The sequence below is a fragment of the Eschrichtius robustus genome, chromosome 4 (assembly GCF_028021215.1).
Source record: "Eschrichtius robustus isolate mEscRob2 chromosome 4, mEscRob2.pri, whole genome shotgun sequence".
NCBI lineage: Eukaryota > Metazoa > Chordata > Mammalia > Artiodactyla > Eschrichtiidae > Eschrichtius > Eschrichtius robustus.
Window position 1 is genome coordinate 43,805,235 of NC_090827.1, and position 26,441 is coordinate 43,831,675.

General features: G+C 37.4%; 1 protein-coding gene across 1 annotated transcript in view; it reads left to right on the top strand.

Moving 5' to 3' along the window:
- The window catches only part of MND1 (meiotic nuclear divisions 1), a 78,789-nt gene extending 57,062 nt beyond the window's left edge, over positions 1-21,727 (top strand). Inside the window, exons 7-8 of the mRNA XM_068542084.1 lie at positions 16,852-16,896; positions 21,528-21,727. Coding sequence (XP_068398185.1) covers positions 16,852-16,896; positions 21,528-21,634 — 152 coding nt within the window. The 3' untranslated portion in view covers positions 21,635-21,727. The remainder of the gene's footprint in view (positions 1-16,851; positions 16,897-21,527) is intronic.
- Positions 21,728-26,441: the final 4,714 nt, after the last annotated feature.

Below are 26,441 nucleotides of genomic sequence, written 5' to 3' on the forward strand. Positions count from 1 at the left end.
TTGAAGAGACTGTCTTTTCTCCATTATATATCCTTGCCTCTTTTGTCATAGATCAGTTGACCATAGGTGAGTGGGTTTATCTCTGGGCTTTCTATCCTGTTCCACTGATCTATATTTCTGTTTTTGTGCCAATACCATATTGTTTTGATTACTGTAGCTTTGTAGTATAGTCTGAAGTCAGGGAGTCTGATTCCTCCAGCTCCATTTTTCTTTTTTTCTCAAGGTTGCTTTGGCTATTTGGGGTCTTTTGTGTCTCCATACAAATTTTATGATTTTTTGTTCTAGTTCTGTGAAAAATGCCATTGGTAATTTGATAGGGATTGCACTGAATCTGTAGATTCCTTTGGGTAGTATAGTCATTTTCAGAATATTGATTCTTCCAATCCAAGAACGTGGTATATCTCTCCATCTGTTTGTGTCATCTTTGATTTCTTTCATCAGTGTCTTATAGTTTTCTTATACAGGTCTTTTATACCTCTGTAGGTAGATTTATTCCTAGGTATTTTATTCTTTTTGTTACAACGGTGAATGAGATTGTTTCCCTAATTTCTCTTTCTGATCTCCTGTTGTTAGTGTATAAGAATGCAAGAGATTTCTGTGCATTAATTTTGTATCCTGCAACTTTACCAAATTCATTGATTACCCCTACTAATTTTCTGGTGGCATCTTTAGGATTTTCAATGTATAGTATCATGTCATCTGCAAACAGTGACCATTTTACTTCTTTTCCAATTTGTATTCCTTTTATTTCTTTTTCTTCTCTGATTGCCGTGGCTAAGACTTCCAAAACTATGTTGAATAATAGTGGTAAGAGTGGACATCCTTATCTTGTTCCTGATCTTAGAGCAAATGCTTTCAGTTTTTCACCATTGAGAATGATGTTTGCTGTGCGTTTGTTGTACATGGCCTTTATTATGTTGAGGTATGTTCCCCCTATGCCCACTTTCTGGAGAGCTTTTATCATAAATGGGTGTTGAATTTTGTCAAAAGCTTTTTCTGCATCTATTGAGATGATCATATGGCTTTTATTTTTCAGTTTGTTAATATGGTGTATCCCATTGATTATTTGCATATATCAAAGAATCCTTGCATCCCTGGAATAAATCCCACTTGATCATGGTGTATGATCCTTTTAATGTGTTGTTGGATTCTGTTTGCTAGTATTTTGTCGAGGAGTTTTGCATCTATATTCATCAGTGATACTGATCTGTAATTTTCTTTTTTTGTAGTATCTCTGTCTGGTTTTGGTATCAGGGTAATTGTGGCCTCGTAGAATGGGTTTGAGAGTGTTCCTTCCTCTGCAATTTTTTGGAAGAGTTTGAGTGTGTGTTAGCTCTTCTCTAAATGTTTGATAGAATTCACCTGTGAAGCCATCTGGTCCTGGACTTTTGTTTGTTGGAAGATTTTTAATCACAGTTTCAATTTCATTACTTGTGATTGGTCTGTTCATATTTTCTCTTTCATCCTGGTTCAGTCTTGGAAGGTTATACCTTTCTAAGAATTTGTCCATTTCTTCCAGGTTGTCCATTTTGTTGGCATATAGTTGCTTGTAGTAATCTCTTATGATCCTTTGTATTTCTGTGGTGTCTGTTGTAACTTCTCCTTTCTCATTTCTAATTTTACTGATTTGAGTCTTCTCCCTTTTTTTCTTGATGAGTCTGGCTAAAGGTTTATCATTTTTCTACTCAAAGAACCAGCTTTTACTTTTATTGATCTTTACTGTTGTTTTCTTTGCTTCTATTTTGTTTATTTGAGATTTTTCTTGTTTCTTGAGGTAAGTTTGTATTGCTATAAACTTCCCTCTTAGAACTGCTTTTGCTGCATCCCATAGGTCTTAGGTCGTTGTGTTTTCGCTGTCATTTGCCTCTAGGTATTTTTTGACTTCCAGTTTGATTTCTTCAGTGATCTCTTGGTTATTTAGTAGCGTGTTGTATAGCTCCCATTTGTCTGTGTTTTTTACAGTTTTCTTTTCTGTAATTGATTTTTTTTTTTTTTTGGCTGCATTGGGTCTTTTGTTGCTGCACATGGCCTTTCTCTAGCTGCAGCAAGCGGGGGCTACTCTTCATTGCAGTGCATGGGCTTCTTATTGTGGTGGCTTCTCTTGTGGTGGAGCACAGGCTCTAGGCATGGGAACTTCAGTAGTTCTTGCACACGGTTCAGTAGTTGTGGCTCGCGAGCTCTAGAGCACAGACTCAGTAGTTGTGGTGCACAGGCTTAGTTGCTCTGCGGCATGTGGGATCTTCCCAGACCAGGGCTCAAATCTGTGTCCCCTGCACTGGCAGGCAGATTCCTAACCACTGCGCCACCAGGGAAGTCCCTGTAATTGATTTCTAATCTCATAACGTTGTGGTCAGAAAAGATGCTTGATATGATTTCAGTTTTCTGAAATTTACTGAGGCTTGATTTGTGACCCGAGATGTGATCTATCCTGGAGAATGTTCCATCAGCACTTGAGAAGAAAGTGTATTCTGTTGTTTTTGGATGGAATGTCCTATAAATATCAATTAAGGGCTTCCCTGGTGGCGCAGTGGTTGAGAATCTGCCTGCCAATGCAGGGGACATGGGTTCAAGCCCTGGTCTGGGAAGATCCCACATGCCGCAGAGCAACTAGGCCCGTGAGCCACAATTGCTGAGCCTGCGCGTCTGGAGCCTGTGCTCCGCAACAAGAGAGGCCGCAATAGTGAGAGGCCCACGCACCGCGATGAAGAGTGGCCCCCACTTGCCGCGACTAGAGAAAGCCCTCACAGAGAAACGAAGACCCAACACAGCCATAAATAAATAAATAAATAAATAAAATTAAAAAAAGAAAGGGAGGAAAGAGGGAGAGGAAGGAGAGGAGGGGATCAAGGGCAGATGGGACAGGAAAGGAGAGAGAAAGAGAGAAGAATCTGCAACTGAAACCCTAGGGGCATGAGGCATACCAAAACCATCATGCATTAAAAAAAAAAAAAAAAAATATCAATTAAGTCCATCTTGTTTCATGTATCATTTAAAGCTTGTGTTTCCTTATTTATTTTCATTTTAGATGATCTGTCCATTGGTGAAAGTGGGGTGTTAAAGTCCCCTACTATGATTGTGTTGCTGTCGATTTACCCTTTTATGGCTGTTAGTATTTGCCTTATGTATTGAGGTGCTCCTATGTTGGGTGCATAAATATTTACAATTGTTATATCTTCTTCTTGGATTGATCCCTTGATTATTATGTAGTGTCCTTCTTTGTCTGTTGTAATAGTCTTTGTTTTAAAGTCTGTTTTATCTGATATGAGTATTGCTACTCCAGCTTTCTTTTGATTTCCATTTGCATAGAATATCTTTTTCTATCCCCTCACTTTCAGTCTGTATGTGTCCCTAGGTCTGAAATGGGTCTCTTATAGACAGTGTGTATATGGGTCTTGTTTTTGTATCCATTCAGCCAGTCTGTGTCTTTTGGTTGGAACATTTAATCCATTCACATTTAAGGTAATTATTGATATGTATGTTCCTATTACCATTTTCTTAATTGTTTTGGATTTGTTTTTGTAGGTCTTTTTCTTCTCTTGTGTTTCCCGCTTAGAGAGGTTCCTTTAGCATTTGTTGTACAGCTCGTTTGGTGCTGCTGAATTCTCTTAGCTTTTGCTTGTCTGTAAAGCTTTTGATTTCTCTGTCGAATTTGAATGAGATCCTTGCTGGGTAGAGTAATCTTGGTTGTAGGTTTTTCCCTTTCATCACTTTAAATATATCCTGCAACTCCCTTCTGGCCTGCAGAGTTTCTGCTGAAAAAATAGCTGATAACGTTATGGGGATTCCCTTGTATGTTATTTGTTGCTTTTCCCTTGCTGCTTTTAATGTTTTTTCTTTGTATTTAATTTTTTTTGTTGTTTTTAATTTTTGGCTGCGTTGGGTCTTCGTTACTGTGCTCAGGCTTTTCTCTAGTTACAGCGAGCAGGGCCTACTCTTCGTTGCGGTGCGGGGGCTTCTCGTTGTGGTGGCTTCTCTTGTTGTGGAGCACCGTCTCTAGGTGCCCGGGCTTCAGTAGTTGTGGCTCGCGGGCTCTAGAGTGCAGGCTTAGTAGTTGTGACACATGGGCTTAGTTGCTCCGCGGCATGTGGGATCTTCCCCGACCAGGGCTCAAACCTGTGTCCCCTGCTTTGGCAGGTAGATTCTTAACCACTGCCACCAGGGAAGCCGTGTATTTAATTTTTGATAGTTTGATTAATATGTGTCTCAGCGTGTTTCTCCTTGCGTTTATCCTGTATGGGACGCTCTGTGCTTCCTGGACTTGATTGACTATTTCCTTTCCCACGTTAGGGATGTGTTCAACTATAATCTCGTCAATTATTTTCTCAGACCCTTTCTTTTTCTCTTCTTCATCTGGGACCCCTATAATTCAAATGTTGGTGCCTTTAGTGTTGTCCCAGAAGTCTCTGAGACTGTCCTCAATTCTTTTCATTCTTTTTTCTTTATTCTGCTCTACAGCAGTTATTTCCACCATTCTATCTTCCAGCTCACTTATCCGTTCTTCTACCTCAGTTATTCTGCTATTGATTCTTTCTAGAGTATTTTTAATTTCTGTTACTGTGTTGTTCATCACTGTTTGTTTGCTCTTTAGTTCTTCTAGTTCTTTGTTAAACGTTTCTTGTATTTTCTTCATTTTATTTCCGAGATTTTGGATCATCTTTACTATCATTACTCTGAATTCATTTTCAGGTAGACTGCCTATTTCCTTTTCATTTGTTTGGTCTTTTGGGTTTTTACCTTGCTCCTTCATTTGCAGCATATTTCTTTGTCTTCTCATTTTGTTTAACTTACTGTGTTTGGGTTCTCCTTTCCACAGGCTGCAGTGTCATAGTTCCTCTTACTTCTGGTGTCTGCCCCCAGTGGGTGAGGTTGGTCTAGTGGCTTGTGTAGGCTTCCTAGTGCTGGAGACTGGTACCTGCGTTCTGATGGGTGGAGCTGGGTCTTGTCCCTCTGATGGGCAGGGACGCATCTGGTTGTGTGTTTTGGTGTGTCTGTAAGCTTAGTATGACTTTAGGCAGCCTGTCTGCTAATTGGTGGGGTTGTGTTCCTGTCTTGCTAGTTTTTTGGCATGAGGCGTCCAGCACTGGAGCTTGCTGGCTGTTGGGTGGAGCCAGGTCTTAGTGTTGAGATGGAGACCCCTGGGAGAGCTCTCACCGATTAATATTCCCAGGGGCCGGGAGTTCTCTAGTGGTCCAACGTCCTAGACTCAGCTCTCCAACCTCAGAGCCTCAGGCCCAACCCCTGGCCGGAGCACCAAAACCCCACAAGCCTCAAGGCACAGAAGAAAAGGAAAAAAAAGAAAGAAAAGAAAATGAACAGAGAAACAAAACCCCAATACAAATGGTAAAAGAAAAACCAAACAGACAAAAACACACAAAGAAACACACACACAAGAAAAAAAAAAGAGAGAAAACAAAAAAAGAAGAGAACAAGCAAACAAATAAATGAGCCCAAAAATGAAAACAAACACTAAAACTAAACTACAAAAACCGAAAACAAATAAAAAGCAGAAAGCAAACTAAAAAAAAGGCAAAGAAAGCATAAAACACACAGAAACAAAAAAAAGATAAAGACGAAAGAAGAAAGCAAAAGGAAAAAACACAAAACAGCAAAAAAGTAAAGTAAAAATAGAAAAATAGAAAATATAGTTAAAAAGAGATAAAAGTAAAGCAAAACAAGGGAAAAAAACAAAGGCAAGGAAAAAACACCATATAATGAGACAGTAAAGTAGAAATAGAAGAAAATGTTTAATATTAAAAATAAAAGGATAAAAAAGAAAGGAAGAAGTAAATAAAAGTAAAAATTAAAAGAACAGTTAAGGGCTTCCCTGGTGGCGCAGTGGTTGAGAATCTGCCTGCCAATGCAGGGGACACGGGTTCGAGCCCTGGTCTGGGAAGATCCCACATGCCATGGAGCAACTAGGCCCGTGAGCCACAACTACTGAGCCTGCGCGTCTGGAGCCTGTGCTCCGTAACAAGAGAGGCCACGATAGTGAGAGGCCCGCGCACCGCGATGAAGAGTGGCCCCTGCTTGCCACACCTGGAGAAAGCACTCGCACAGAAACGAAGACCCAGCACAGCCAAAAATAAATAAATAAATTTTAAAAAAAAGAACAGTTAAAAAAAAAGAAGAACAACAGAAGAAAACAAAGAAAAATAATAATAATAGTATTTTCCTGGACCTTCTGCTGTCAGTGTCCTGCCCCCACAGTGAGCCACAGCCTGCCCAGGACGTCCCCAGTACTTCTAGGTCAGTCTCTGGACCTGCTATGGGCACTGTGGGGCCAGCTCAGACTCTGATCTGGCCTGCCTCCCGTGTGTACTTGACCCCAAAGTCCACAGTTATCCCCAAAGTCTGCAGCCTCAATTGTGGGAACACTCCTTGTCTATTCATATATTCCACAGATGCAGGGTTTACCAAGGCGACTGCAGGGATTTAATCCGCTGCTCCTCTGGCTGCAAGGGCATATTTCCCTCTCTCTTCTTTGGTCGCACTGCCGCTGGAGTTCAGCTTTGGTTTTGGCCCTGCATCTGTGTGTGGGCCACCTTCAGGCGTCTGTTCCCCACCCAGGCAAGAGGAAGCGAAGCAGTGGCTGATTAGGGCTCACTTGCTCACTCAGTCCCGGGGAAGGGAGGGATACAGCAGTCACCGTTGGGATGTGCGGGGAGTGCCTGTGGCAGCAGAGGCCAGCAGGAAGTTTGCAACAGCCTGAGGTACACCATGCGCTCTCCCAGGGAGGTTGGCCTCAGAACACAGGACCCTCAGCAGTAGTGGGCTGCACAGGCTCCCAGGAAGGTGTGGGCAGTGACTTGCACTTGCTCACAGAACCCTTGGCGGCAGCAGCAGCAGTAGCCATCTTGTCCGCAGCAGTAGCCATTGTGCCTGCTTCTGGGGTCCGAAATAACAGCCACAGCTCACTCCCGCCCCTGGAGCTTGTGTAGGCAGTTTTCTGCCATCTGAGCACACGGAGCAAGAAGCTCCTATGACAGGCCTGCCCCTCTCCTTGCGCACCCCACTACAATGGTCCCTTGCATCTCTGGCAGACCCAGGCTTCTTCCCAGACTCCCTCAGCTGTGGCACACTAGCTCCCTCGGGCTGTCTTCACACAGCCAATGCCAGTCCTCTCCCTGGGGTCTGACCTCTGAAGCCCAAGCCTCTGCATCCAGCCCCTACACCACCCCAGTGGGCAGACAAGCATTTCAGGCTGGGGAGTTCTGGTTGGCACTGATCCTCTGTGCGGGATTCTCTCCGCTTTGCGCTCTGCACCCCTCCCTGTTGCTGCGCTCTCCTCCGTGGCTCCAAAACCTCCCCCCGCCAATCCCCGTCCCCGCTTCCTAGTGTGTGGAAACGTTTCCTCCTTCACGGCTCCCTCCCAGAGGCGCAGGTCCCATCCCTATTTTTTTGTCTCTGTTTTTTCTTTTTTCTTTTGCCCTACCCAGGTACGTGGGAAGTTTCTTGCCTTTTGGGAAGTCTGAGGTCTTCTGCCAGCATTCAGTAGGTGTTCTGTAGGAGTTGTTCCACGTGTAGATGTATTTTTGATGTATTTGTGGGGAGGAAGGTGATCTCCACATCTTACTCGTTGCCATCTTGAAGGTTTCCCCCAAGATTATTGTTTTTAAAATGTGCCTTTTGATAATGATGGGCTTCATAGGATTTGGCCATCGTGTTATTGCAGAACAGATTATACTAGATTAAAGGATTATGAGTTTCACAAATTTAATAGGATTCAGTTCTTAATAACATGCCTATAGCACCCAAATTATAATAATCAGGCTTATCTCTAAGTCCGTCATGGCTTATTTTGAAACAAGTTTTCTGCTGGTAATAGCTGTAACCCTTATGTTCATGTAGATAGAACTATGTATTATCTCTTATTTCTCAATAATTCCTGCAGGAAATGTTTATATTTCATCATGCCAATTGAATTATTGATATCACTAAACAGGTATTAACAAGATTAGTTGCAAATATCCAAGAAATGAGAAGTAAAAGCAATAATAAATTTTTATTTTAGGTACTCTGAACATTATTTAAGTGAGAACAGATAAAATAAGTTGTAGTAAAAACTGAATTATCACAATAAAGGGTTTGGAAAGTAAATCTTAGAAGCACTTAAGAGATTTTCTTAGAAATAAATGCCCAGATGACAATGAAAATGGTGGAGTAAGGACCTTTGAAAATGTACACTTCCATGAAAGCTGGCAAATATTGTTACAACTTTTCCAGAATTTTAGAAACTAAATGAAGAATTGCCTGTTCAAGAAAAATGGCCAGATCTCTGCATGAAGAGCAAGCTTTGTGGTGTTTAACTTGCCCTATTCTCCTCTCCTACTCTCCAGCTCAACAATAATCTTGAAAAATAACAGCCCTGCCTTCTTGGTATCAAGGGAATAGAATGGACCTGGAGCTCTTTAAGACCCTCACTCCAAAAGAATTGTCATTATTTGGCGTCTCTGGTGCTTCCCTAAAAGCCACCAATAGAAAGGACTGTTTTTTTTTTTACCTGACTTGGAGTATGCCCATCACTAACAGCATCTTCCTGGGGAGCGTTTGTCTAAAACAATTACAGGCAAGAGTTTTAACTTCATAGCTGTCTTGGGTGATGAATAACAGTTAAGGAAAAGAGTAGACTAACCAAAAAGTTTAAAAGGAGAGGCCAAAAGAGATGTTTATAGGTGCCTTGAAATCAGCATATTCCTGGAAATCTAGAATGCCACATGCACACCTTGGGCTGTGCACATTCTCAGAAAAGACCTGAGATGGTCCTAATCTCCCACTGCTAGCTGACCTTGACACTGTACAGAAGTGGAGGCTAAAGCAGAGTTGTAAATTGCCTGAGTATTGTTGACACCTGCCCCAGCACACACACACACAGACTCTCAGCAAAGACTTGAAGATTTAGTCCTGGTGTTTAAGGAAATCTCTGTTCAATCATTGGCTGATCAGTAAGCAAACTGACTAGAGACTTCAGTAGCCACACATAACAAAGAATATAGACTTTACAGAATTAGTTCAGAGAAATCACTAAATTATCAATAACTACAGGTAGCAGAAACAGCAACCCTGGGAAGGTGGGAAGAATCTGATTTCCAGAGTTGCAACATTATATTAATTTAAATGTCCAGTTTTCAACAAAAAATTGCAAGACATGAAAAGAAACAAGAAAATATGGCTCATGCATGATTTTGGACTTTAAATCAGCTATCTTAAATATGTTAAAAGAGCTAAAGAAAAATACATCTAAGGAACTAAAGGAAAGTCTGAGAATGATATCTCACCAAATACAGTAAGTCCCCTACATACAAACAAGTTCTGTTTTGAGAGCATGTTCGTAAGTCCAGTTTGGTCTAAGTCCAGCAAAGTTAGCCTAGGTACCCAACTAACACTATCGGCTATAAAGTACTGTACTGTAATAGGTTTATAATACTTTTCACACAAATAATACATAAAAAACAAACACAAAAAATAAAACATTTTTAACCTTACAGTACTTGAAAAGTTCAGTAGTACAGTACAACAGCTGGCATACAGGGGCTGGCATCGAGTGAACAGGCAAGAAGAGTTACTGACTGGAGGAGGGAGAGGAGGTGGGAGATGGCAGAGCTGAAGGATCGTCAGCAATAGGAGACGGAGGGCAAGCTGCAATTTCACTCACGTCTGAAGTTGATGGCACAGTTTCTGGTTCCTTGCTGGATTCAGTTCTGTCTACCCTCTTGAAAAAGCGATCCAGTGATGTCTGGGTCATAGCTCTTTTTTTCTCATCATAGGTGACACAGTAGCACTAGATTGAATTCTGAACAGCTGCTTCAACATTCGGGTCCTGTGCCTCAAAAACTAACAATGCCTCCTCAAATAAAGAAAATCCCCTTGCCATATCCTGCGTCATGAATCTCTACGGTTCTTCAGTTACTTCTTCTTCCTCTTGTCTCTCTTCATCCTTTCTCTGGGCCTCCAATTCCATCTTTTTGCCTCATTCCACTCTCTCAATTATTTTCACTATTGTTTCCATTGTTATTGCTTGGCGGTTCTTAGCTGTACCAGCTACATCACCACAAGCAAGCTCTTATGCTTGCTTCTGGGCATCCTTGGCTTGAAATAAAGATACTGTACTATTTTACTGTATATAGTACTGTAAGTAAAGTACACAAAAGCACAACCACTTGTAGAGGATGCATGCACATGACAGTGTATGCCAGATATGTGAACTAACTTACTTGATTGGACATGCAAACACACGTTCGCATCTTTGAAAGTTCACAACTTGAAGTTTCATATGTAGGGGGTTTACTGTAGAGAATATCAATAAAGAGGTAGAAATTATTAAGAAGGAACCAAATGGAAATTCTGGAGCTGAAAACTATAGTAACTAAGTAAAACATTCACTGGAAGTATTAACAGCAGATTTGAGCAGGCAGAAGAAAGAATCAGTAACTTGAAGATAGTTCAATAGAGATAATCCAATCTGAGGAACAGAAATCAAAAAGAGTGAAGAAACATTAACAGAGTCTTAGAGACCTGTGGTATGGCATCAGGAATGCCAACATACTCACAATGGTAGTCCCAGAAAGTGATGAGAGAGAAAGGGCCAAAAGAATAAGGCTGAAAATGCCCCAAATTTGATGAAAAACATTAATCTACACATCCAAAAAGCTTAATAAACTCCAATTAGGACAACCTCAAAGAGATCCACACATAGGCTCACCATAATCAAATTGTCAGAAGATAAACAGAAGCTTGAAAGCAATAAGAAAGAAGCAACTTATCATATATAAGGGATCTTCAGTCAGATTAACAGCTTTTTTCTTATTAGAAGCCATAGAAGCCAGAGACATTGAGCTGACATATTCAAAGTGCTGCAAGAAAAAACTGTCAACCAAGAATTCTATATACAGAAGTATTTTCCTTCAAAAATGAAGGGCAAAGTAAGATAGTCTGAGGTAAATAAGTGAAAGAGTTTGTCATTAGCAGACCTGCCCTTAAAAAAAAAAAAAAAAGGAAGTCCTTCTCATTGGAGTGAAAGCACACTAGACAGTAACTTGATCAACATGAAGCGATAAAGTAGATTTACATAGGTGAATCTGAAGGACAGTATATGTGTATTTTTGTTTGTATCTGTTATGTTCTATCTGATTTAAATTACAGCTGCATAAAGCAATACTGATAAATATGTTGTTGGGCACACAATGTATAAAATATATCTTGTGACAATAACAGCATAAAAGTGGGGAGGGGAATGGAGCTACATAGAAGCAAAACTTTTGTGTACTATTGGTATTAATTCTAATTAAGATGTTAATAGTAATCCCCAGGACAATCACTAAGAAAACATCCCCAAAAGGAATTAAACTGATACATTAAAATATCCGTTTAACATAAAATGAAGCAATTGTGGAAGAATTGAGGAACAAAAATTCATATGACTTATAGAAAATAAATAGCAAATGGCAGATGTAAATCCTACTTTGTCAGTAATTGTATTAAATGTAAATGGATTAAACTCTCCAATTAGAAGGCAGGGATTGGCAGAATAGTTTAAAAACACATAAACTATATACTATCTACAGAAGAGTCACATTTGACTCAAGGACGCAAATACGGTAAAAGTAAAAGCTGGAAAAAGATATTCCATGAAAACAATAACCAAAAGCGAGCTAGAGTGGCTAAACCAATATCAGAGAAAATAGATTTTAAGACAAAAATTGTTACTAGAGACAAAGAAGTACAGTTTATAATTGTAATGATAAAAGGATCAACTCTTCAAGAAGATATTACAATTACAAACATATATACACTTAACAATAGAGAACCAAAATACATAAGCAAAAACCAAAAGAATTGAAGGGATAGACAATTCAACAATAATAGTTTAAAATTTAAATACTCCATTTTGAATAAAGAATGGAATAGAATAGCAAGATGGAACATAAGCAAGAAATTAGAAGACTTAATGCTACAAACCAACTAAATCTCTATAGAACATTCAACAAACAGCAGGGGACACATTCTTCTCAAGTGCACATGAAATATTTTTCAAGGTAGACCACATGTTAAGCTTAAATCCCAATAAATTTAAATGGATTGATAATACAAAGTATGTTTTCTGATGACAGTGAAATGTTATCAGATAAATTACAGAAGGAAATTTGGGAAATTCACAAATATGTTGAAATTAATCAACACACTGCCAAAAGGGGTGGCTCAAACAAAATCACAAGGGAAATTAGGATATACTATGAGATAGTGAAAATGAAAACATACAAAACTCACTGGGTGTAATGAAGGCATTGCTCAGTGGGAAATTTATTAATATTTTAATGCCTATGTTAAAAAATAGAGAAAACTCTCAAATCAAAAACCTAGCCTTCTATCTTAAGAAACTAGAAAAAGAAGAGCAAACTAAACCCAAAGCAGATATAAGAAAGGAAATAAAATGAGTAGAACAGAAATAAAAGAGCTAGAGAATCGAAAAACAAGAGAAAGTCAATAAAACCAAAGGTTGGTTCTTTAAGCAGATAAACAAAATTGACAAACTTTGGCTAGACTGACCAGGAAAAAAGGAAGATTCAAATTACTAAAATCAGGAATGAAAGAGAAGGATCACTGTTGACCTTACAGATATAAAAAGACTATAAAGGAATACTATGAGCAGTGGTATGTCAATAAATCTGATAAGTTATATGAAGTGAACAAATTTCTAGAAGGATACAAATTACCAAAACTATCTCAAGCAGAAATGAACTCTGTAAATAGCTGTATAACATGTTAAGAGACTGAGTTAGAAATTAACAACTTCTTACAATGAAAAGCCAAGTCTACACTGGTGAATTCTATCAGTTTAAAGAAGTAACTTTTCAATTAAAAAAAAATTAGAAAAGAGAGAACACTTCCTAACTCATTCTTTGAAGTTGGTATTATCTTTTAAGATTTTTTGTTGTTGTTGATGTGGACCATTTTTTTCCACAGTCTTCATTGAATTTTGTACAATATTGCTTCTGTTTTATGTTTTGGTTTGGTTTTTTTTTTTTTTTTTTTGCCACGAAGCATGTGGGATCTTAGCTCCCCAACCAGGGATCGAACCTGCACCCCCTGCATTGGAAGGTGAAGTCCCAACCACTGGACCGCCAGGGAAGTCCCTGAAGTTGGTATTATCTTGATACCCAAACCAAAGACTTCGTAAGAAAAAAAAACTATAGTTAAGTATTGCTTACAAATATAGATGTAAGTATTGTCAACAAAGTTCTAGCAAATCAAATCCAGCAGTATATAAAAAGGATTATACACCCTGATTAAGTGACATTTATCTCAGGGATGAAAGGTTAGTTCAACGTACAAAAATCAATCTAATGCAACCTATTTATAGAATAAACGTGGAGGTAACCCCACATAATTGTCTCAATAAACAAAGTATTTGATAAAATCCAACACCCTTTCGTGATAAAAACACTCAACAAACTGGGAAAAGAAGTGAACTTCCTCAATCTAATAAGAGTATATCTGTAAAAAATGCACAGCTGGGACTTCCCTGGCAGCCCAGTGGTTAAGACTCTGCGCTGCCAATGCTGGGGGCACAGCTTCCATCCCTGGTTGGGGAACTAAGATCCCACATGCCACGTGGTGCGGCCAAAAAAAAAAAAAATGCACATCTAACTTTTTTTTTAAACATCTTTATTGGTGTATAATTGCTTTACAATAGTGTGTTAGTTTCTGCTTTATAACAAAGTGAATCAGCTATACATACACATATATCCCCATATCTCCTCCTTCTTGTGTCTCCCTCCCACCCTCCCTATCCCACCCCTCTAGGTGGTCACAAAGTACAGAGCTGATCTCCCTGCACTATGTGGCTGCTTCCCACTAGCTACCTATTTTACATTTGGTAGTGTATATAAGTCCATGCCACTCTCTCACTTCGTCCCAGCTTACCCTTCCCTCTCCTCGTGTCCCCAAATCCATGCTCTACGTCTGCATCTTTATTCCTGTCCTGCCCCAAGGTTCTTCAGAACCGTTTTGTTTTTTTTAGATTCCATATGTATGTGTTAGCATACGGTATTTATTTTTCTCTTTCTGACTTACTTCACTCTGTATGACAGTCTCTAGGTCCATCCACCTCACTGCAAATAACTCAATTTCGTTTCTTTTTATGGCTGAGTAATATTCCATTGTATATATGTGCCACATCTTCTTTAAACATTCATCTGTTGATAGACACTTAGGTTGCTTCCATGTCCTGCCTATTGTAAATAGAACAGCTAATGTATTGAATGGTGAAATGCTGTATGCTCTCCCCAAGGATGTCCACTCTCACCTCTTCTGTTCAACACTGTACTGGAAATTCAAGCCAGGGCAATTAGGTAAGAAAGAGAAATAAAAAGCATCCATATTGAAAAGAAAAAAGGAAAACTATCTCTATTTGCAGTTGACATGATCTTAGATAGATAGATACCCCTAAACAATCCACAAAACAACAACAACAGCAAAATACAACTATTAGAGTTCGCAAGTGAGGTCAGATGATTGGAAGATAGAAAATCAATATATAAAAAACACTTGTATTTTATAAAATATCAATAAACGGCATGAAAATGAAATTAAGAGAGAATTCCACTTAAAATAGCATCAAAATGAGTAAAATACTTAGCAGTAAAATTAATCAAATAAGTGCAAGACTTGTACTGAAAACTAAAAAACATTTAATGAAATTAAAGACCTATATAAATAGAAAGACATCCTGTGTTCATGAACTGAATGACCTAAATGTTGTCATGGTGGAAATACCCCCCAATTGGTCTACAGATTAACTGTAAAACCTCCAAAATTCCAATTTCTTTTCTGCAGAAATTGATATTAGTCCTAAAATTCATGTGAAAATGTAGGGGACCCAGAACAGCCAAAAGAACCTTGGGGGAAAAAAAAGTTGGAAGACTCAAATTTCCCAATTTCAAAACTTACTACAAAACTTGAGTAATCAAGGCAATTTGGTACTGGTATAAGAATAGACATATAGGTTAATGAAATGGAATTGAGCGTCCAGAAGTAAACAAGGTTTTGAACAAGGGTACCAAGACCATTCAATCAGAACAAAATAGTGTTTTCAACCAAGGATGCTGGGCACAACTGGTTATCCACATGCAAATGAATCAACCTGGCCTCCCACCTCACACTGTATACAAAAATTAACTCAAGTGGAGCAAAGACCTAAACATAAGAGCTAAATCTATAAAACTCTTAGAAAAAAACATAGATGTGTGTCTCTGTAGCCTAGTTTTCTTAGATATGACATCAAAACTCAAGCAACCAAAGAAAAAGTAGATAAATTTGACTTCATCAAAATTAACAACTTTTGTGTGTCAAAGTACATTGTCAAGAAAGTGAAAAGAAAACCCACAGAATGGGAGAAAATAGTTGCAAATCCTATATCTGACGAGTGTCCAATATCAAAAATATATATTAAACTCTTAGGACTCAACAATAAAAAAAAAATTTAAACACAAAGGATTTGAATAGACATTTTTCTAAGGAAAATATACAAATGGCCAGTGAGCATATGGAAAGATGCTCAACATCATTAGTCATTAGGGAAATGCAAATCACAACACAATGAGATACCCATTAGGATGGCTGTAATAAAAAGAAGGCAAAATAATTATTGGTGAGGATGTGGAGAAGTTGGAACTCTTAGACTGCTGGTGGGATTGTGAAAATGATGCAGCCACTTTGTTTTTTTTGTTTGTTTTTGTTTTTGTTTTTTAACATCTTTATTGGAGTATAATTGCTTTACAATGGTGTGTTGATACAGCCACTTTGGAAAACAAGTTATCTGTTCCCCAAAATGTTGTATGTATAGTTACCATTTGAGCCGGCAATTCCACCCCTAGGTATGTACCCAAAAGAACTGAAAACATGTTCACACAAAAATTGTTAAATTATTCATATTAGTAATAACAGCCCAAATGTCCATCAACTGATGAGTGACTAAGTGAAATGTGGTATATCCATACAATGGAATATTATTTGCAGTAAAAAGGAATGAAGTATTTATACATGCTACAGTTGACAAACCTTGAAAACATTGTACCAAGTGAAAAGAAGCCAGACATATATGATTTCATTTATATGAAATGTCCAGAATAGGCAAATCCATAGAGACAGAAAGTAGATAAGTGGTCTCCAGGGGCTGGGGGTAGGGGGAAGTGGAGTGACTCCTAATGGTATGGGATTTCCTTTTGGGTGATGAGAATGTTCTGGAATTAGGTAGTGGTGATGGTTGTACAACCTTGTAAATATACTAAAAACCGCTGAATAATACACTTTAATATGGTGAATTCTTTGGTATATAACTTGTATTTCAATAAATAAATAAATGCTATCATTATGAATACTATTTATGCCCAGGTGATCATGGCATTGTTATGTGCTGTGTAGATTAACTTGAACGACATCGTATAGATACAGATAACATTTAATAGCAAGAAGTATAATTAAATATAAAGTAAATATTTCCTCCTTCAGGGCTACTGTATGGCCATTAAAATTGTATTGTCAAGTTTATTGTTGTCTAATATGTATACACTAAAATGCTTATCATTAAACTTAAATTATTTTATCTTCTTCTGGTGTTGTAAATTATTTGAGAAACATCGCGGTTAAACATGTTTTTAAAGAGAAAGTACAATAATAGTGGACATTTAGGAAAGGGAAATTGTTCACATTGACTTTCTAGTCATGACTAATATAACTGCAACTATCTAAAATTTCCTTGGGAAGTTGAGCAGGTTTGTGAGATACAGTGTCACTATTTAAGCTTTTTTTTCCAAAAAAGATGAATCTATATATATATGGTTGGGTTTTTTTCAGGTCAAGCAAATGAAGTGGCCAAAGAAGCTGCTAACAGATGGACTGGTATGTATTACAGTGGCACTGATAAACTAGTCAAACTCTTGTACACTTACTATGATGTGAAATGCAGGAGCTATTGTGCCTGGTTAAGTTCAAGAAAAGACATTTCTGAAAGTGTATGTATTAATCAAGTTTTTATATCTTAAATCATTTCATTTACTTAAGGTAATTTTTTAAATCTTATTATGAGTCATTTTGTAAAGTGTAAGGCATTTTTGTAAAACCAATGATTACTTTAAGTTTTGTGTAACTTTCCCCAGATAAATCACTTGGGCTAATCACTTAACCTTCTTATATATTAATGCAAGATACAACTTTAAGAGTTTCATGCAATCCTAAAGATTTGTCTTCTTGCTCATAATAATAATCGCAAACATTTGTCAAGGGCTGATTATGAGCCAGGCGTTATAAAGCGTGTCTGTGGTGCATTCTCATTTTATCTCTACAGCAGTCTTATGAGGTAGATAGGATTATTATCCCTAATTTTAGAGATGAAACTGAGGCCACTAGGAACCCACAGTCACACAGGTGCTAGGCAGTGGAACAGGAACTAGATTTCAGAGTCCAAGCTCTCACCCACCACACGGGGTAGTCTTCTCTGTGTATGTGCTTTCATGTAAATGCCTTATTAATCCATTTGCCAATGGATACACCCTCTGGTCTATACCAGGTATATTCTAAGAAATGGGAACTAATAAGGCATTATCTATGTGTCTTAAAATTTAGAAGAACGTTAATAAATAATGATTGTTGTGAATTATATACAAGTACGATTATTATTGTTAAAACCTGTCTGGAAGTTACACTGATGTTTTTTCAGTATTTAATTATAAAATAATGGTAACTGAACCTTTCCATCCTGGTAAGAGTCTTTAATGCCTTTATATGTGTTACCCTTATTCTGTTTCTGTGGGACAGTATGGATAAGATTGCATTGACACAGAGATGCAGAAAGCCTGAAGTAGCTGCCTTAAGTCAAAGGTGATTAGTCACTGGAAGAACAGGGGTTAGAGCCAGATTTCCCTGATTCCACGTCCAGGCCTCTGTATTTCACAGAAAACTTAAGAATTGTTTTTCCTTGTCTATTTTAGAATTAAGTACACTGATAAAATCAATATAACTGGCCTTTGGTTCCTATAAAATTTCAGTCTTATTTATTACAAAGTTATTTCCTAGATAGTGTAATGCTTTAGTGATAAGAACAGAGGAGGGTAAAAACAGCAAACTAACATTAAATAAAAGAGAATAATGAAATATGTGTCCAATAAAGTATAAATAAATAATAAATACAGTGATATCATATAGGTTTGAGAAATATAAAATTTTGAGTAAGAAAAAAGGCAAGTGGATTTTTAGGTTAAAAATAAGACAAGAGTCACAAAGCGATTTCCCCTAATTAACAAAGCAGCTCAGCAAACAGTAGGCATAGGCAGCCTGTGTATATAGCGGGAGGAACTTGACTTTGAAAGGAATCCAGGTTGTTCTCCTTATTTGCTATGTGATTTATTGAACCTTTCTGAGCCTGCTTCTTCATCTGTTCAATGTGGATAATATCTACCTCACATTTTGAGAGGATTAAATAAAAGTTTGTAAGCCGTTTAGCACGCCATTAGACACATTGATAAACAAATACTCCCCTTTTCCCTGTCTCTTAAAAAAATCCTTTCATGTTTTCCATTTGATCATGAACTTCAAAAATTATAATTTAAAAAATGTGAACAACTTTTTTTTCCCTTGTGTCATTAGCTGAGAAAGAACCTGAAACTTTTAAAATCATATAGGAAGGATGATATTTTCAGAACAGTAGAAACAGCTGTTAAGAACCATATTTCCATTTGAGTTTACAGCTTGCTCCTTCCAACATAAAACTGTTATGAAAAACTCATGGAGTTAAAACGAATTACACCTCAGAAAACCTTCCTGTTTTCAAAACAAACAAAAAGAAAACATCAATAATACTTATAACTAAAGATCGTTATGTAATTATTAGTTAAGATTTGGTTTCTTTACACTGAAAAGGTCCCTAAAATGTATTTTAAATTGACCATATTTACTGTTCAGTAATTCAATATTTCAATTTTATAGAATGAGAAGTCACCTCAGGGTATAAATATAACTAGAAATATAGCATCTAAATGTTTTGCGACATTAAGTAACTTTAAAAGTGATTTATCAAATTATATAAAACCTTGCCTAATAACTAAGATAGTGGAGTTTTTATGACTTTGTATGAGAGGCATCTTAATGAGTGAGGGGGGAAAGATGTTGTGAGGTCCTAACGTAGACTCATGCATGTGATATTGCCCATCCTACTCCTGTATATATCTTGGGTTTGCCACCATATAAATTAATATGAATTCTACCAGTCTTAAGGTTGTTTCTTAAAAAAAAAAAAGTATTTTTTTATCCATTTATAAACATTTCCACGTAATAGAAAAATTAATTGACAGGGATGAACTATCAAGATTGTGGGTAACTTTGTCTTGAAGGCAGACATCCAGTGGCCCAAGGACATATTTAATCAGAGTCTTTTTGAATTGGTCCATTAAGCATTGTATAGAGAGGCTTTTTATTTGTTTATTCTTTTGTTTGTTCTTAATCTTTGAAGATTTATAATAAAATGGTTTCTTGCCCTCACATGAACCAGGAACTCCTTCCTGCAGAGGCTCTAGTCTTACTATGGTGCCTTGTTTTCTTCTCTCCTGATCCCGGGTTGAAGTACATTCCTCCAAGGCTCCTACAGCATTGCATCTGTCCTCTTGTTTTCTGGAAATCTTTCTGTATTCTTGGAGCCTATTCTGCAAGCTGTACACATAACACTTGATCTTTTCTCTCTAACATACATATCACTTTGGAATTGTTTAGTGATAAATTGATTTTTCTCTCTCTACTCTTGTGTCAGTTTGAAGGCATAGGCTCTTTATGTTCTGGAATACCTGTAATACACTTAATAGCTGTCTTATGTAGCAATGGGCCCTCTATAAGTATTTGGTTGTGACTGTCAAGATTGCACAGGTTGTGCAGACACTAATCAAACAGATTATTTTAGAGTACCTCATGCTATTAGTATTCTCTCTTAGATTCTTATGAAAAGTAGAGATTTGGTTTAGATCATTACATAAAGATTTATTTTAATATCTGTTCATATTCTTTATGAACTTTATTTAAAGAAATGAGGATATTTTGTTAACATTATTCTATTTGATATAGTAGTATTCACCTCAACAGTGAACTTCGTTCCAAACATTTAGTTATCAATATTTGATACTTGGAATTAAACTTCCTAAAACAATATTTTTAAGAGTGATCGAACTTCATATATTAATTTCCTAACGGTACCATAACAATATACTTCAGACCAGGTGGCGTAAATAAAGAAATTGATTTTCTCACGGTTCTGGAGGATGGAAGTCCAAACTCAAGGTGTAGGCAGGCTTGGTTTTTTCTGAGGCCTCTCTCTCCTTGGCTTGTAGATGGCCACCTTCTCCTTGTGTCCTGACAGAGTCTTTCCAATGCCTGGCCCTGGTGTCTCAGTGTGTCCACATTTACTTTTCTTGTAAGGACACCAGTTAGATTGGATTAGGGCCCACCCCAGTGGGCTCATTTTAACTTAATCACCTATTTAAAGACCCAATTTCCAAATACAGTCATATTCTGAGGTAGTGGGGTTTAGGACTACAACATGTGAATTGGGAGGAGGTGATAATTCGGCCAATAACACTCCAAAAGAACCTACTTTAACCCTTCATTTCATTATCACAACTAACACAGTGCTTGATGTTTTATAGAATACTCTGAACCAGAAAACTGTATACCATTATTTTTCTGTATTTATAATACATATTCATTATAAAGATGGTATATGTACATTAAAGAGAATGTGTAAAATTAAAAAAAGAAAACTCATCGTCATTCCCATTCCCTCAGTGCAGCCATTGTGAGCACGTTGGTACTGCCTTGCATCCTTCACTGCCTATGCATTGACACCCTTCTACTTGATTAGACATTTAGATTGCTTTTATTTTTTTCTTTTGTTACACTGGGATGAAGATTTGCTCACAAATCTTTGTACACAATTTATTTTCTTGGGATAAATCCCTTTATATAGATGTAACACTTTTTTCAGTGGTAAACTGCATTTAAATTCCCTAGAAGACATTAAGGATATATCTGTTCCTCTTTTAGTCTTAAGAGAATCCCTTACGTCCTCCTCATCCCTTCTCCCTGGCCTGATTGTCTGGAAGCCATTCTCTCTGTGGGGGAGGGAAAGGGGTTCCATTTGGGAACAGGAGCAACTCTAATTCCTGAGGTAACAGAATGCTGCCTCTGCTGTGGAAATGTGGAAGAGGCACCATTAACCTCTCCCTGGCTTTGGATTATTCTTTAAGTCAGGTATTCTTTAGTGGCAACTAATTTACTGAATTTTTTAATGTGAAATCTGTTTATTCAAAATAATCATTAAATCTTTTCTTTCTTCTGAAGTTAATTGCTGCTACTCTTGAAAATACAGAAAACTCCTTATTTTGATACTTGTAAAAGTAATAGGAGAAAAAAAAAACTGAATGTAATTATATTTGAAATGTTTTGTGATTGTGTTTTCAATTCTCAAAAATATTTCTCAATTTTCTTTATAGATAACATATTTGCAATAAAATCTTGGGCCAAAAGAAAATTTGGGTTCGAAGAAAATAAAATTGATAAAAATTTTGGAATTCCGGAAGACTTTGACTACGTAGACTAAAATGTTCGGTGTCAGTGAAGGAGCAATGTGCTTGTGAATATGTAAATTTTTATATTATCCAGCTAAATGTACTGAATTGTCATTTACCTATAACTGTGTTTATCGTTTTATTAATTTTAAATAAAGTATAAAGTATAGATGTTTTGCACTCTTTTTGATCAGTCGAAAGCAGAATAATAGCCATGTTCCCTCAGTGCTCATTAGAGTAGGAGAATGCAAGTAAAGTCGTCCACCTGTTAGTTTTACCAATAATTTTTTATAGATCAAAGCCATCATGACATGATAACATTTTTTAGTTTCTCTCAAATATTAAATATTAAGAACTAAGGGTACTTTTGAAGGCTGTATTATACCTATACACCCATACATACATGCTTGGAAATAACCTTAAAAACTCTAATGGCTGCTTTACTATTTCTCAGTATTTAGTGGAAAATGTGAGTGATTGATTTTCAGTGTATAGCATCATGTTTGCAAATTTCCCACAGGAAAAAATACAGAAAGTTGGTGTTCCTCAAATTTAGAGTTAGGTAGTAATTCCTCAGACATGAAAACTTTCTTTTGAATGTTTGATGCCTTTCTACTGTAAAGAACAAGCACGTGGCCCTTTGTCCTGATTTATGCACTTTTTTTATAAGATGATATAGTGGTGTTAGTATAGCACACATAACCAGCAAGAGTTCAGGGATTTTGGGGCTTCCCTGGTGGCGCAGTGGTTGAGAGTCTGCCTGCCAATGCAGGGGACACGGGTTCGAGCCCTGGTCTGGGAAGATCCCACATGCCGCGGAGCAATTAGGCCCATGAGCCACAGCTACTGAGCCTGTGCGTCTGGAGCTTGTGCTCCGCAAGAAGAGAAGCCACCACAATGAGAAGCCTGTGCACCACAAGGAAGAGTAGCCCCTGCTCGCCACAACTAGGGAAAGCCTGCAACAGCAACGAAGACCCAACACAGCCAAAAATAAATAAATAAAATTAATTAAAAAAAAAAAAGAAATGCCTTAAAAAAAAAAAAACTAATGTGTGTAATGCCCGTCACACACATGCCTTAATTTTTTTTCACACTGTACAATTTTGATATTCTTTTGCGTAACTTGAACGAGGTACTCCATATGTCTGAAATGACCCAGATGGTATTCATGCCGTTTGTTAGTGAATCTGGTCTTTGTATTGCATGGAGTTGCCCCAGACCTGCTTAATCACTTTCTGGATGTGGGTGGGAGCTTATTGGTCCAACTTTGTTTGTTCTCAAGTCCAGTTTATGTTGCCTTCGGGCAATAGCTCTTCTCACAGGAGAAAGTATTTGACGTAAGAGACAAAGGACAAAAAATAAAAATAACCCATCATAAGCCTTTCCCTAATACACTAATGGGAATTCCACAATTTCTCAGACCCAGTTTGCTATTTATTAGAAAAGGTGCTTCTGGGAATTCCCTGGCGGTCCAGTGGTTAGGATTCTGCGCTCTCACTGCCAGGGGCCCAGGTTTGATCCCTGGTCAAGGAACTAAGATCCTACAAGCTGGGGTTTCCCTGGTGGCGCAGTGGTTAAGAATCCACCTGCCAATGCAGGGGACACGGGTTTGAGCCCTGGTCCGGGAAGATCCCACATGCCGCTGGGCAACTAAGCCCGTGCGCCACAACTGCTGAGCCTGCACTCTAGAGCCCACGAGCCACAACTACTGAGCCTGCATGCCAGAACTACTGAAGCCTGTGCGCCTAGAGCCTGTGCTCCGCAACAAGGGAAGCCACCGCAGTGAGAAGCCCGCACACCGCAATGAAGAGTAGCCCCTGCTCGCCTCAACTAGAGAAAGCCCACGCGCAGCAACGAAAACCCAACGCAGCCAAAAAATAATGAATAAATAAAATTAATTAATTAAAAAAAAAAGATGCCACAAGCTGCTCAGTGTGGCCAAAAAAATTTTATTTTAAAAATTAAAAGATGCTACCTTGTTCAGAGAGGTATGTATGTTCAAAAAGCAATCCATTTTTAATGATCCCTAAAAGATTCTATTTCATAAATATTTAGACAACTTCAAAAAAATTTTTTGAATATTTTATGGGTCTAGCACGAGAATGATTGAGATGGAGTCTGTGCATGAGCTAGCCAGAGGTTGTGGTATCCTCCTAAGCCAGAAATGTGCTGGTGGATGTTTAACTAAACTGACCCTTTGGAAAGTGGAGTGGGGCCTGGTTTATAGTATTTGCCTATTTGTGTGGGATAAATGCTCCCAGCATAGCCAACTTCAGATTACCAGCATGATGACAGTGCAGGGTTGGGGAAGGATGCTCAGTGGTACACTGTTGTATAGTATTTCTACCATGCGTATACAATAGATGTGAACCTCAAGAGCACAGATAATGGTAAAGTGTAAAATAATCAGGGTGTGACGAGCTTTTAGTTTTAGTACCATTGTTTTTAATGTAATATAGTTCATCATAGTTTATGTGATTTAATCTTAGTGATGTTAACAGCTGGCTCACTACTAAGTTGGCTTGCCTGTTCCAGCACATCCACTGTTCTTCATCTTGAAGAGCTGCTTTTGAGCTTGCTCTTCCCTGTAATTAGAGATACTGATTAAGAAGCCCAGGGGCATTGGTCCAGCCAAACTCTAGGTAATCCTTAGTCCTGGGTTGGTTTTGTAATTGATCTGAAGACTGAGGACAACTTAGGTAGACCTAGAGTCAAATTACTAGTGATCCAGGATCAAATTTGATTCAGTAAATATTGTTATAATTGATATTCCCAGTATCGTTTCAATGAATTGTGAAGTTAAAAAGGTATTTGAGAGCCGATTTCCATCTTATCAATCTTCTTCACATGTAGTTATTTTTAAAATCTCACTACCTGTCTTATTTTTAAAGGATTCTAGAAAAGATTTTACAGTTTCCTAGTAAGTTTCACAATTGTTCAGGGCCAGGTCAGATCACTGAAATGTCACTTCTGAGGTTGGGCCAGGACCAAAGCAATCCATAAGGATGAATTGGATAGGACTTTTCCTCTGATATTTGCCGCATCATTAGTCTAATAGGATTATAAAGTTCTTGGCCTGTCTCAGAAATAGGTGCTATTATCCTAAACTTTATCAAACATGATTCTAAGGGATTAGAAAAGGAAATGTGTACAGCTGACAGCCAAGAAGCAAGAACCACCCTAATAATTCCTGAGCAGAAAGATCTAAATTGTAAACCCGATAATACTGGGGTTTTTGGTTTTTTTTTTGAGAACATGATTGGAGTAAAATAGGAAGCATTTTCCAGCTAAAATGGCATCATTTGTAAGAGCAGTTACGATGTGACAAATGGGGGGAAGGTGTCTTAAAATTATACATAAACTCCCTTTCAGGATGTGCTTCCTGAATATCGGGAGGGAAATGTACTGCATTATGAGATGGCCACTGCAGTGAATTTATATTATGTTTATCCCAGCTTGACTTTTTAAAAATTATTTGTGAGAGAGTTCAGGTAATATGGCTATCTTTGAAAGTATTCATTGAATCTCAAGGCTAATGATTTCTATTAACCAAGAATGGCAAACTACCACCCCGAGCGCCAAATCCAAGGCCTGTTTTTTTTACAGCCTTTGAGCTAAGAATGCCTTTTATACACTTTTTTAATGATGTAAGAAAAGGAGTATGCAACAGAGGCTGTATGTAGCCTACAAAGCCTGAAATATTTACCATCTGACCCTTTACAGACAAAGCTTGCCAACTTTCAGAAGATCAAAAACTGACCTCCTGTGGTCTAGATATGACCTGCGAGGTATATTTTATTTTGCCTAACCTGTATTTTATTTTTAATTTAAATTAGTTGTCAACATATTCATGTGTAAAAGGTCACATGCAAATTGAGATTTCCAGCTTCTTTTGGACACTGGCTGATTTAGCAACCCACATGGCAGCAAATCTGCTAGAGGTAAAGAGGACTGGCTCAGTGGTTGCGAGTTCATTTCTGAGAGGAATGCCAAATACAGCTTTCTTCCTTAAGTCACAGTTTTGCTCCAAGTTGACAACTGACTTGAGATCACACTTTAGTTTCAAGTTTTCAAATTCCAGAAAAAAAATCCAGGTGCTACTTTTTTTATTGAGATTGTATTAAAATTTTAAATTAATATAGACCTGATATCTTGATGATGAAACATTCTATTCAAGAACAAGGGATGTCTTTCCATTTGCTCAAACATACTCTTGTGTTTTTCCAGCAAACTCTTAAGTTTTCCAGAAAACTATAAATTTTTCTTCATATAAAATTTTTATATTTCTTAAGTGTTTCTTAAGTATTTTATCTTTTTTTGTTGCCATTTTAAATGGAGTTTTCTCTTCCATCTTATTTTCTAACTGGTCATTATTTATGTATCTGAAGGCTACTGGGTTTTGCATATTAACTTTATATCCTGCTATCTTGCTAAATTCTTTTTTGTTTGAGTTTGTTTTATAATTAATTCTTTGAGGTTTTCCAAGATCATATCATCTTCAATAGACATAGTTTTTTTTTTAATCTTTGAAAATTAACACTTTATTTTCTATTCCAAAATAAAAATACCAAATTTAACTGTAAATGTAACAGAACTAAAAGCTGAAGGGAAAATAAGGGGATTACTGAACTTCAAATCTTCTCTAACCAATAGATAATTCTTGAAAGAGACTTCTGAGATAAGAAACAAAATTAAAAACCATTAAGAGACTGAAGTCACTAGGTTTTTTTAAACTTTTTTTTTTGCTTTGTGATATTATCAACTGTCTCCATTTTTTTAATTTAATTTAATTTTTTTTAATATCTTTGAGTATAATTGCTTTACAATGGTGTGTTAGTT